At 47.5% G+C, this 13,182-nt stretch overlaps 2 protein-coding genes across 2 annotated transcripts in view; one reads left to right on the top strand and one right to left on the bottom strand.

Annotated features, from left to right (window-relative positions):
- LOC311103265 (tubulin-specific chaperone D-like) overlaps nucleotides 1-13,182 on the top strand; it is a gene marked incomplete at its 3' end in the record, with an annotated part of 51,451 nt that overhangs the window by 12,884 nt on the left and 25,385 nt on the right. Inside the window, 7 exon segments of the mRNA XM_084144799.1 lie at nucleotides 95-140; nucleotides 1,648-1,667; nucleotides 1,670-1,788; nucleotides 3,603-3,745; nucleotides 4,182-4,242; nucleotides 4,537-4,611; nucleotides 6,498-6,592. Coding sequence (XP_084000925.1) covers nucleotides 95-140; nucleotides 1,648-1,667; nucleotides 1,670-1,788; nucleotides 3,603-3,745; nucleotides 4,182-4,242; nucleotides 4,537-4,611; nucleotides 6,498-6,592 — 559 coding nt within the window.
- Nucleotides 5,729-12,180, bottom strand: LOC311104531 (zinc finger protein 750-like). Its single transcript, XM_084146394.1, has 3 exons — nucleotides 12,025-12,180; nucleotides 8,173-9,509; nucleotides 5,729-7,993 (listed from the first exon to the last, which is right to left on the bottom strand). The coding sequence occupies exons 2-3, from the start codon at nucleotides 9,480-9,482 to the stop codon at nucleotides 7,168-7,170; spliced, it is 2,136 nt and encodes a 711-aa protein (XP_084002520.1). The 5' UTR covers nucleotides 9,483-9,509; nucleotides 12,025-12,180; the 3' UTR covers nucleotides 5,729-7,167.

Below are 13,182 nucleotides of genomic sequence, written 5' to 3'. Positions count from 1 at the left end.
CTGTCTCTCCTCTCACCTCTCTCTCCTGACTCTCCTCTCTCTCCTGTCTCACTTTTCTCTCTCCTGTCTCACCTCTCTCTCTCCTGTCTTTTAGGCCCAGCTATTCAAGCATGGCAAGAGAGATGACTTTCTCCAGTATGGTAAGAATGTCCTTCAATAGTTGCTTTTTGATCAGCAATTTGACTTTAGATTGTGATAAGAAGTTGTCTTACCTCCTTTAATTGAATGTACCTGTTGTCCCTCCATTCTGGATAAGAGCATCTGCTAAATAACTTGAATGTAGGTGATCTTCTGATGTTGACTGACGTGACCATGTCGTGATACTGGCTGTAGGTGATGATGTGAGATACTAATGCTGGGTATACACTTCACCACTGTCTGAATCCTGACATCGCTGAGCCTCTCACATTAAACCACCGTCTTTCCTGTAGTGTTTTGTCTTGCCAATGTAGTGGTGAGCACATTAAACCACCGTCTTTCCTGTAGGGTTTTGTCTTGCCAACGTAGTGGTGAGCACATTAAACCACCGTCTTTCCTGTAGTGTTTTGTCTTGCCAACGTAGTGGTGAGCACATTAAACCACCGTCTTTCCTGTAGTGTTTTGTCTTGCCAACGTAGTGGTGAGCACATTAAACCACCGTCTTTCCTGTAGGGTTTTGTCTTTCCAACGTATTGGTGAGCACATTAAACCACCGTCTTTCCTGTAGTGTTTTGTCTTGCCAACGTAGTGGTGAGCACATTAAACCACCGTCTTTCCTGTAGTGTTTTGTCTTGCCAACGTAGTAGTGAGCACATTAAACCACCGTCTTTCCTGTAGTGTTTTGTCTTGCCAACATAGTGGTGAGCACATTCAACCACCGTCTTTCCTGTAGTGTTTTGTCTTGCCAACGTAGTGGTGAGCACATTAAACCATGTGACACAGACGGGGAGTCACTTGGTCGTGAGGATTCTCCATACCACGCTGTCTCGCCATAACAATGATGTGATTGTTAACGTAGCTACAAGGAGCTCTGGCTCAAAGCAGCCTCATAAATGTTTTCAGTCAGACATTCACACTTGAACTACAGAGTTGAAATATCTAGCCAATAACATTTTTGAATTGAATAACATTGCTTGTAAACTTCAGAGCTGCAACGATTTGACGGTTTGGTTTAAAGGCAGGTACAAACACATGCTAATAGTAGTCATGGCTCCTGCTCCAGAGTCTACACATTCTGGGTCATGAGAAACAACGTCGTCATCTCACTGGCTTCTTCTCTGGCCAGCTCTCATTGGCTATTGCTGATCACCGTTCTCAAAAGTTGTCGTTGCACATCTCACACTACAAGAGCATTTGAGATTTTATAAAAAAATATTGTGATGGCTCAAAGACGAGATGGGTAGCCCTCAGATTGCATCTCTGACCCGCTCACATTAAACGAGCGTCGGTGACGGCCACACGCCCCGAGTAGGCAACGGCATGAGGAGTTTGTCTCCCATCTCAAGAACTTGTCTGGGACAGCTAAATCGAATGTCCGGCTTAACCTGTGATGCTGCAGTGTCTGGACCAGTGTAGTGTTACCATGATACTAATGTCTGTGTGTGTGTGTGTCTGTGTGTGTCTGTGTGTGTGTGTGTCTGTGTGTGTGTGTGTGTGTGTGTTCCCCAGCTCCGGTGGTGCTGCAGTGTCTCTGCCACATGACCAGCGTCATGTGGCAGAGAGCAGCCAGGCTATGCTGAGGAAGCTGGGGGTCAAGCTGATACAGAGACTGGGTCTCACCTTCCTCAAGCCGCGACTGGCCAAGTGGAGGTGAGACGCACACACACACACACACACACACACACACACACACACACACACACTGAGGTACAGTGGGGAAAAAAGTATTTAGTCAGCCACCAATTGTGCAAGTTCTCCCACTTAAAAAGATGAGAGGCCTGTCATTTTCATCATAGGTACACGTCAACTATGACAGACAAATTGAGAAAAAAAAATCCAGAAAATCACATTGTAGGATTTTTTATGAATTTATTTGCAAATTATGGTGGAAAATAAGTATTTGGTCACCTACAAACAAGCAAGATTTCTGGCTCTCACAGACCTGTAACTTCTTCTTTAAGAGGCTCCTCTGTCCTCCACTCGTTACCTGTATTAATGGCACCTGTTTGAACTTGTTATCAGTATAAAAGACACCTGTCCACAACCTCAAACAGTCACACTCCAAACTCCACTATGGTCAAGACCAAAGAGCTGTCAAAGGACACCAGAAACAAAATTGTAGACCTGCACCAGGCTGGGAAGACTGAATCTGCAATAGGTAAGCAGCTTGGTTTGAAGAAATCAACTGTGGGAGCAATTATTAGGAAATGGAAGACATACAAGACCACTGATAATCTCCCTCGATCTGGGGCTCCACGCAAGATCTCACCCCGTGGGGTCAAAATGATCACAAGAACGGTGAGCAAAAATCCCAGAACCACACGGGGGGACCTAGTGAATGACCTGCAGAGAGCTGGGACCAAAGTAACAAAGCCTACCATCAGTAACACACTACTCTGCCAGGGACTCAAATCCTGCATTGCCAGACGTGTCCCCCTGCTTAAGCCAGTACATGTCCAGGCCCGTCTGAAGTTTGCTAGAGTGCATTTGGATGATCCAGAAGAGGATTGGGAGAATGTCATATGGTCAGATGAAACCAAAATATAACTTTTTGGTAAAAACTCAACTCATCGTGTTTGGAGGACAAAGAATGCTGAGTTGCATCCAAAGAACACCATACCTACTGTGAAGCATGGGGGTGGAAACTTCATGCTTTGGGGCTGTTTTTCTGCAAAGGGACCAGGACGACTGATCCGTGTAAAGGAAAGAATGAATGGGGCCATGTATCGTGAGATTTTGAGTGAAAACCTCCTTCCATCAGCAAGGGCATTGAAGATGAAACGTGGCTGGGTCTTTTAGCATGACAATGATCCCAAACACACCTCCCGGGCAACGAAGGAGTGGCTTCGTAAGAAGCATTTCAAGGTCCTGGAGTGGCCTAGCCAGTCTCCAGATCTCAACCCATAGAAAATCTTTGGAGGGAGTTGAAAGTCTGTGTTGCCCAGCGACAGCCCCAAAACATCACTGCTCTAGAGGAGATCTGCATGGAGGAATGGGCCAAAATACCAGCAACAGTGTGTGAAAACCTTGTGAAGACTTACAGAAAACGTTTGACCTGTGTCATTGCCAAAAAGGGGTATATAACAAAGTATTGAGAAACTTTTGTTATTGACCAAATACTTATTTTCCAACATAATTTGCAAATAAATTCATAAAAAATCCTACAATGTGATTTTCTGGATTCTTTTTTCTCAATTTGTCTGTCATAGTTGACGTGTACCTATGATGAAAATTACAGGCCTCTCTCATCTTTTTAAGTGGGAGAACTTGCACAATTGTTGGCTGACTAAATACTTTTTTTCCCCACTGTAGGGGTCAAGCTGATGCAGAGACTGTGTCTCACCTTCCTCAAGCAGTGGAGGAGACACACACACTCCCTAAAGGTTCATTTGGGAGCCTTTGCCGTAGAACATTTCCTAAAGGAAACACTGTGTGGAGACTTTGTGTGTTTGCTTCTCATTCAGGTACCAGAGAGGTAGTCGCTCCCTGGCAGCCAACCTGTCCCAGTCCCAGTCTGGCTCCACTGTAGAGGCTGTTAGCCCAGACATGGAGACCCAGAGCCAGGAGGAGGACTATGATATCCCTGAGGAGGTGGAGAACGTCATCGGTCAGTCAGCATTACTCTCTCTCTCTCTCTCTCTCTCTCTCTCTCTCTCTCTCTCTGTGTCTCTCTCTCTCTCTCTCTGTCTCTCTCTCTCTCTCTCTCTCTCTCTCTCTCTCTCTCTGTGTCTCTCTCTCTCTCTCTCTCTCTCTCTCTCTCTCTGTGTCTCTCTCTCTCTCTCTCTGTCTCTCTCTCTCTCTCTCTCTCTCTCTGTGTCTCTCTCTCTGTGTCTCTTTGTCTAATTGGTTTTAATGATCTTATGTTCAGTAGGGAGTGCAACATCCTGAACTGCTTGACCAATAACAACACAGATTGACATGTTCTGTTGCAAAACATTTTGTTAGGGTGTGCCCTACTGAACTTGACCCACGTCAGGTCTGTTATGCTGTTCAGTCACAGCTATTCAGGTAGTGACTCTCTCTCTGTCTTTTTTATTTCACAGAGCAGCTGTTGGGTGGGCTGAAAGACAAGGAGACCATCGTCCGCTGGTCTGCAGCTAAGGGGTAGAACCTCGTTGTCACATTTTATTAACAGTGATAAACACTAATAGTCGGTCTTTCAGAAGGTAGAATGATGCCTATAGGCAGGAGCACTGAGTAATGTCTGTCATGTTGATGATGTACGTAATAAATTACTCTTATGTGGGTGGCACCTGAACAGACAAAACGCCTAAAAGCCAGAAAACTGCCTATAGGCAGAAGCACTCCCTCATGTTGATGAAGTACATAATAAATTACTCTTATTCATGTGGCACCTGTTTAGACAAACCTAAGGTAAGATCCAACATGTCTTCTCAGTATTGGGAGGGTGACGGGGAGACTCCCCAAGGAGCTGGCTGGCGAGGTGGTTGGATCAGTGTTGGAGTGTTTCAGGTAACAACTGCTGCATTTACAGCTTTGCATTCCATCTGTGTTATGTTATGCTGTTTGTCTGTGCCACTGGGGAGAACATCCTATCAGACAATTTACAGAGATATGTTAAGGTATTAAAGCTCCGAAATAGTCGTTCTGATTCACATGTAAAATAGCCTTTTGAGTGGGCGGGGAGCTTTATATTCATGAGCTTGCCTTGACTGACAGGTGTTTGAAACGCCTATGTCAAGAAAATTGGATGCAGTGTTGTAGTAAAATCATCTCAAGCAAAAAGAAAATCACGACAGCTGTGATGGAAACCGAAAGGTTTAGGTGACATTTTATTAAACGGCGACAGATAATTTCTTCGTTCGACATGGTGGGTTCTTTTTTTGTCTGTAAAATTAATTATGCAGGAAATGGCGGTGGAAATGCCTTTATGCGCAAATATTGATAAAATAACCATCATATCGAAGTAAATTTGGAGTCACGCAATGATATGATATGTTGTGTGGTCCTCCCACTACCACTCGGGAAAGCATGCAGTTTATTAGGCTACAGATGAAATAACATTTACATTTTAGTCATTTAGCAGACGCTCTTATCCAGAGCGACTTACAGTTAGTGAACACATTTTTTTAAATTTATTTTTATACTGGCCCCCCGTGGGAGTCGAACCCACAACCCTGGCGTTGCAAACGCCATGCTCTATCAACTGAGCTACATCCCTGCCGGCCATTCCCTCCCCTACCCTGGACGACACTGGGCCAATTGTGCGCCGCCCCATGGGTCTCCCGGTCGCGGCCGGCTGCGACAGAGCCTGGATTCGAACCAGGATCTCTAGTGGCACAGTTTGCACTGCGATGCAGTGCCTTAGACCACTGCGCCACTCAGGAGATGCCAAGTTATGATAAACTTCACAAGGTGATGAGCTTAATGCTCCTTTCCAATAAATATGGAGGGTCTTATTCTGGTGACGTGATGATCGATGCTTGGCTGCTGTTTGACAAATAAACATCTCCTCGCTCTTATCCAACCTACCTGCACTGTGTTTGCTGTTGGCCAGAGCGCAGGTGCCAAGACCAGACAAAACTATCGGTAGAGTTGAAAATGCGATGTAAACACAATGAACTTTTTAGATTTTTATTCGGTACATGAAAACTTAAGCGAAAAAGTACATTTTGTGTGCACTATGTCATCACGCACTGATTTCTATCCGCAACAGGACCTTTTGGTGGAAACATACCACTGGTGGGAAAATTCACATATTTTCTTTATGCGGATTCTAGAATATTCACATGAAAATCTGTTGCCAATTGATGGAAAGCTAGCTACTGATGTAACAAAAAAATATCTACATTTCTCGTTTTGGCATGTCTCTTGTGATGCGGTTCACAGCAACACTGACGGATGTGTTGAAATTACAACTGCATCAGAGTTTTGAACGACCTTTCCTTTTAATTATATTTGCTGACACCCTACAGTCACATCTTGGCACCAGCAGAGTAGCTATCTAGCTATATAAACCACGCCCCTCTGCAAACACGCCTTCTCTGATGTTGGTTACAAGGCGCTACTTATTTAATTTAGGTAAGAGAATATCATGTTACCATTGGTGTATTAAAATGAGAGTTGGGATGATATCGCCTTAATAATCCCACCTCCAGAATCCAAGTGTTTGACATGGGGGAGGGGACCAGTAACTTTATGATAAAACTTGATCAATGTAGAAGCAACAGTCATTTTTCATACTTTGGTCATCACATTTTGATCTGGTTTCATCCAAATATCGTCCAATTTCATGAAAAACATGATTTTGACTGTTCATGACCTTTAAGGTCAGTTTTGCGGAGCTCAGGTCAGTTTTGCGGAGCTCTAATGTTATCCTTTGTGTGTTTCTGTTGTAGTTTCCAGGAGACAGACAACGCGTGGCATGGAGGCTGCTTGGCCCTGGCAGAGCTGGGGAGAAGAGGCCTGCTGGTGCCCGCTCGTCTCCCGGACGGTACGTAACAACAACAACCCTGCACATACTTTGCTAGAGCAGTGTGCGGGAGCTTCTTGTATATCAACTACTACTACACATGTCCTCTGTACCAGCAAAGCAACCCCTAGACTGCACTTCCCTTCTCCATAGACCCTCAGTCACAACAGCCAGACAGAACAACAACCCATGGATAAATATGGACAGATTTTATTTTAGTAAAGCTTTTTTTTTAGGACAGTATTACATATATACACCTTATCCCATCACCATGCACCCTGTAGTATACAACATATTATAGTCACTTAAATAGTTCCACCCTTGTTATATACAGCGTTCTGTGATCAAATGCAAAGGGTTAACGTTGATATAAAAAGGTGACCCTGGGCCAAGTCAGTGCAGGTGAGAAGGTTTTTGACAGGGTTTCCCCAGTCCCTATAGCCTACGACAGACACCATCACAACATGTTGGTTTAAAACACGAGTCCATAGAGGTTCAACTGTACAGCTCCTTTACGTCCTGGTCCTAGACTGGGGGGCCACTGTTGACTGCCTGTGCCAGGTGAATGGGGATTGGTTCAACTGGCACTTTAGTGTTCAGCAGCAGAGAGGTCTCCTCCTCAGTGCTCTCCCTTCTCCTGTCTCCATCACCACCCTGGCCTTCTTAGTCGGTCTCTGTTTCTGAGGTGCTGTAAGCTTGGTGTTTTTCCTGGCTGGTAGCTGGCTCTCTCCCCTGGCAGCTCTCTTCACCCCCCTAGCCTTGGCACTAGACTGTTCAGCCTGGCCCTCGGCTGTGTGTACCTGTTTGACCTTCTTAGAGAGGCCTGAAGTTGTGTGTTTCACCTCCCTGGTGAGGGCTGTGGTTGTTGGGGGACAGGGGCAGCTATGGCTGCCAGAGTCTGTTGGTGTTGGACGTACTGACAGGCTGTCTGCTGCAGTAGAGCGGAGGCTGGAGGAGGAGGAGGAGGAGGAAGAGGAGGAGGAGGAGGAGGAGCTAGCCAGCTGGCAGAGAGCCAGGGCAGCAGTCTGTCTCTGTTGGTCACTGGGCTCCTTGTCTGTTTGGGTGGGAGCTGGGCTGGAGCCCTGTTGACTGAGACCCACTGCGATTAAGGCGGCCATTTTGGAGCAGTGATCTGGACTGGAGCCCTGTTGAAAACCTCCTGAGGCGGCCATTTTGGAGCAGTGATCTGGTCTGCCTGGTGTGGCCCTAAGGCTGAGGTTTAATGGCAGGTCCTCCTCCGTGTGCCGTGTTTCAGGACAGCTCCTCCTGCTGGTGAGGAGGTCAGACTCCTGGTCCTTTTTGGAGAGGTTCAGGGGGATCAGATCTTCCTCAGTATCTTCAGCCTCATCATCCTCATCTCGTTCAGATGAGGAGTCGTTGCTTTCGTCAGAGGTGGAGGGCTCTGCGCTGTCGGCTGCCGACCTGAATGAGGAAGGAAGACATGGAATATGCTTAGACAGATACGATTTAGACATCCAATGATACAGTTGAATTGACTATTTAGAGCTTTAGGTGTTTTGGCTGGTAAAGAGCTTTGAATTTGAATGAACAATGAACCAGTGTGTGAGGAGAATGCTTGTGCATGTTGTATCATCGCTTACCCTCTTTCCATGTGCGTCGTCCCCACTTGCATCAACAAGCGCTGTGGTGCGTCCTCTTTGCTCGCGTCTACTCTGATTGGTTGAGAGGCTGGCTCTGGTCCTCCTGATTGGTTGACAGGCTGTGGTTCCCCCAGGACAGTGTATCCGGAACCCTCAGTAGTGTCTCTCTGGGTGAAGGGGTGTGGAGGGCTGGGTCTGTCAGGGGAGCCCAAGGCAGAACACCCCTCCATGGGGCTTAGTCTGATGGGCTTGTCTCCGCTCTGCTCCCCCTGGCTGTTCCCTTCCTCAGTGGGTCTACTGTGAGGTTCACCATGGAGCCTAGGGTGGAGGTAGAAGTCATAGTCCCTAGGTCCCAGGCCGGGGCCTGGTCCTGGGCCGTACACATCCAGAGGAAGGTACCTGGAGCCTGGGATAGGGTGGTGGGGGTGGTGGTCTGGGGGGCAGTACAGGCCATAGGGCAGGTGGAGACCGTATCTGTAGGGGTACGGTGGGATGTCAGAGGGGTGGGAGTGGTCCGGGTTCAGGGGTATCACAGGTCTTTGTGGGGTCTCCAGGAAGGTAGGCCGGTAGGTCTGGGAGTTTGGCCCAGAAAGGTGATGTGTCCCTGGGATGAAGTAGGGCTGGTAGAGGGGGTGGAGGGCCGGGTGGTGATCGGGAAATGGGTAGGGAGGGTACTCGGTTATTATGTGCGGTGGGAGGGGCTTCAGCGGCATGGAGGCTGCGGCCATTGGGCCCCAGGGGAAGGTGGGGTTATGGAATGATGGCATGGGCGGAGTCAGAGACGGTTCCTCTGATTGGTTGTTGGGCGACATTAGCCCGCCCTCTGGGTTCTCCCGATTGGGTGTGACTTGGGAGAAGGCTGACGGGCGTGGCAAAGTCTTGGCCTCTTTGAGTTCCCTTGTGTCTGATTTGATCACACTCTGAATGTCCTTTCTGACTGGACTCCCACACTCCTCCTCTCTCTCCTCTTTCTCCTCCTTCTCTTCTCTCCTGTTCTCCACTCCTCCTCTGTGACCCTCAGGGGTCATGACCCGCTTCACAGGAAGTGGGCCTGAGTTCTCTTTCAGGGTTAAAGATGACAGTTTGTCCTTGGCAGGGCCAGGGGTCTTGGTCTGCCTCCCTGTGTGACCCCCTTTCTGAGACACCAGTGATATGGAGTTCTTACACAGGTTGTACTTCATGTGGTTGAAGAGGTGAGACTTCTCGTTGCAGGTGAAGGGGCACTGGAAACACTGGTACTTGTAGGGCTTGCCTGGGGGCCGTGGGATGTAGTGAGGCCTCTTGGGCTTGCGCTCCTGAACGGTGAGCATTTTGGATCTGGTGTGTGTGCAGTTTCACTGGAAAGACAAGAGGAGGAGATAACAGATTGATGGATTAGTTGTGCTGTACGTTGACATGCATTTATAATACTTTCTTTACATCATGTCATTATGTGTACAATGAAATGTGTTTTAACGCTTTGGTTTCTTTACATCATTAATGATCTTTAAGGAAATGTCAGGGTATATTAGTATTTTAGGACCTTTTGTTAATTATCCTTTTGTTGAAGTTTGTTAACACCACATTCTCACAGCGTTTACTAAGTAGGATTAACATAGCTAATAGGCTAGTTTAACTGGTTCAACTAGAGGAGAGGAGGAGGGAGGAGGAGGAGGGAGGAGGAGGAGGGAGGAGAGGAGGAGGAGAGGAGGAGAGGGGAGGGGAGGGGGGGGGGGAGAGAAGAGGAGAGGGAGGAGAGGGGAGGGGGGAGGGGAGAGGAGAGGGGAGGAGGGGAGGGGAGGGGGGAGGGGAGAGGAGAGGAGAGGAGAGGAGAGGAGAGGAGAGGAGAGGAGAGGGGAGGGGAGGGGAGGGGAGAGGAGAGGAGAGGAGAGGGGAGGGGAGGGGAGAGGAGAGGAGAGGAGAGGAGAGGGGAGGGGAGGGGAGGGAGGAGAGGAGAGGAGAGGAGAGGAGAGGAGAGGAGAGGAGAGGAGAGGAGAGGAGAGGAGAGGAGAGGAGAGGAGAGGAGAGGAGAGGAGGGTAGTTAGGCTAGTTTACACTGACTTCTCCTCTCCTCTGGCTGTGTCCTTTATCTGCTCAGGCCAAAGAAACAAGATGCCTCCCTAAAGTCGTGAAACATATAGTCTAGTCCACAAATATACATCCACACTTGGATCTGTCCAAAACGGATCAAGCCAAGCATCCTAGTATGAAATGTAGGAGTATTAATTGAGTCAAACTTGTGACAGATGGACAGATAGTAGTGAGGGTCTGCCTCTGTGTGTATAGAGGCACTCAGGTTAACCTATTTCACTAACCGTTGCTCTGTATGTTATGTTTGGAACAAGGAACAACTGTCCAACTTTCACAGTATGCAAACCACCTATATGTTATTTCCATAGACCCATCACTGTCGTGGGTGGCTGGTTACGTCTCTCTACATAGACCTATCACTGTCATGGGTGGCTGGTTAAGTCTCTCTACATAGACCCGTCACTGTCATGGGTGGCTGGTTACGTCTCTCTACATAGACCCATCACTGTCATGGGTGGCTGGTTAAGTCTAGAAAAAATCATAGACCTCACCCAGCCTAGCAGACCTGCATCATAGACCTCACCAAGCTTAGCAGACCTGGAGGGCGTGTAGCGACATGCTCCTCTCACTCTCACTAAACTCTCCGCTGCCTGCCTGAAGGCGTGGGAACCGAAAGGCACCTGTTTCCCATGACTACACCTGCAGTGCAGCAGGATGCAGCCGATACGGGGCTGTAGGCATAGCTCTATTACGGTAGGCAGCTAGGCTATCTGAGGAGCTCATCACACCAGATCAACCTTGTAGCGAGAGTATGACTGGCCTTCTGACAGCATGGTCTTCCTGGAGAGACTGTTACTCAGGAGTCAGGGGCTTACGTACAGGGAAAACTGTGTGTGTGTGTGTGTGTGTGTGTGTGTTTGCACATAGTAAACTGACTAAGATGCACCAGAATAAAGGGCATTTTAATGCACATCTAAATTGAAACTGGTATTCAAATGAGAACCATCTCAGTTTAACGGATTAATAACAATTCCGATTTTTTCCTTTGAGAAAGAGCTGTCACCTAAGGCCATGTCTTCAGGTTTAGGACACACACACACACACACACACACACACACACACACACGGTTCAGGGCTCCGCCTAAAGAGACTGAACTGTTCCGTCACACACTGTCGCAAGAAGTCGTCTCTCAGGTTCCTGCGAAGGTGTGGTGCAGAACGGAACGCCACTCCCTTCTCAAGAAGAGAAATCGGTTGGAAAACCTTTTTAGTTGTAATATCTTGCTTTCATTATCTGGAACATGGCCAACACTCCTAGTCTACCAGATACAAAGCCCCTCACAGAAACAACTCAATTTTCTTATAGTTTTCCAACTTTCCCAACTCAAACCCCCCCCCTCATCCATATCTTACCAGGTGTTCTTTCTTAGTGAACATCTGGTTAATCTAAACCATCAACATGTTTTAATCATTTCCACGTCCTATGGTCCACTTCCTCTGTCTCAGACATAACAAGCCAGTGTTGACTGTTGAGCTAATTGCCAGGCGTGTTTGTGGGTCCGTCCGTCAGTACCATGCAGGCAGTAGGTTATTAGAAGACAGGTAACAGGTGGCATAACAGGTGCACAGTCTCACCTCACCCCAAATACACCTGTAGATTCAGCTTCACATGTACACCCGCACACACTGAACCACAGGCAGGTTACAAGGTACCGTTCAAGCTGGATATGTGGAATAAATAACTGCTTGTCGTGATCTGAAGAGCCCGATCGCATTCACCAACTGCCGTTTCCCTTGGCCGGTTAAACCCGTCGTAGTTAGGTAGTGAGAAAGTAGTCTTACCTGCTCTGTTTGTGAGGACCAGCCAGTAGTTCTGTAAAAATCTCTCCAGTAGTGTCCCGAGTCCCAAATGTGTGTGTGCTCTCTGCTGCTTGGTCTGTGGTGAGTGGTGATCTGACTTCCTGTCTGTGAGATCTTGCCTGTCCTGTTACCTTGGACTAGCTACCTAGGGGGCAGAGCCTACTTTATCCTAACAGTAACAGTAGGGCCCTGAGTGGGCGTGGCCTCCAGCAGCAGTAGATCACCTCCAACTGCAACAGTCGGGCCCTCAGGCAACATCCATCCTAGCTGAATATTAGTCAGGCCCTGAGCCACCATTTATATGATGGGAGAAAACATCTCTCTCTCTCTCTCTCTCTCTCTCTCTCTCTCTCTCTCTCTCTCTCTCTCTCTCTCTCTCTCTCTCTCTCTCTCTCTCTCTCTCTCTCTCTCTCTCTCTCTCTCTCTCTCTCTCTCTCTCTCTCTCTCTCTCTCTCTCCTTCATGGGAAACACAACAGAGCAAAGCTTAGATATACTTCTCTTAATTACGCAATCATGAGAGAAGTGTTTTAACAGAAGTTCCCACAACATTCCGAGGATGTTGTTAGACATTGGCAATAATGAAAAGGTCATTTGCATCCAGGCAAATAAGGGTGTTGTTGGGAGTGGCACTGGTGTTTGGCTCTACCTGTGCCTTTATAATGTTCAGTGTCAACCCAAATCAAACAAAAGTGTTGTTGTTTTTTTTTTTTACGCGCGTGAACACGCTGGAATTAGAAATGCACGGTAGCGAAATGACAGTAAAGAGAGACGGGCTGCGAGCGTCAACGCTGTCGACGGCGTCGTGTGCTTCAAATTAGAAAGCATGTCTATATTTGTCGTGTCTACTCGAAGCTGCTAGTGAGTGGATAAATCGACCTTGTGTTACGTCTGGAATTGACATAGTTAAAAAGTGTCTATTTAGTGTTGATAAGTTTAGCAGCCAGTAACTATAGTATATATTTGAAACTTTATGCCTACCTACCTTTTGTTGATTTCGTGCACAGGCATATAGCAAAGGCAGGCTGCAACTGGGAAACTGAAGGAACGTTCTAGAGAGAATACTGCTGTAGAAAGAACGAGACTAGCTAAATTCTTTATAGGCCTACAGTGCATTCAGAAAGTATTCAGACCCCTTGACT

Source organism: Coregonus lavaretus, assembly GCF_964263955.1.
Source record: "Coregonus lavaretus genome assembly, chromosome: 28".
In the NCBI taxonomy this organism is placed as follows: Eukaryota; Metazoa; Chordata; class Actinopteri; order Salmoniformes; family Salmonidae; genus Coregonus; species Coregonus lavaretus.
This window is presented reverse-complemented; position numbering and strand designations above follow the sequence as displayed.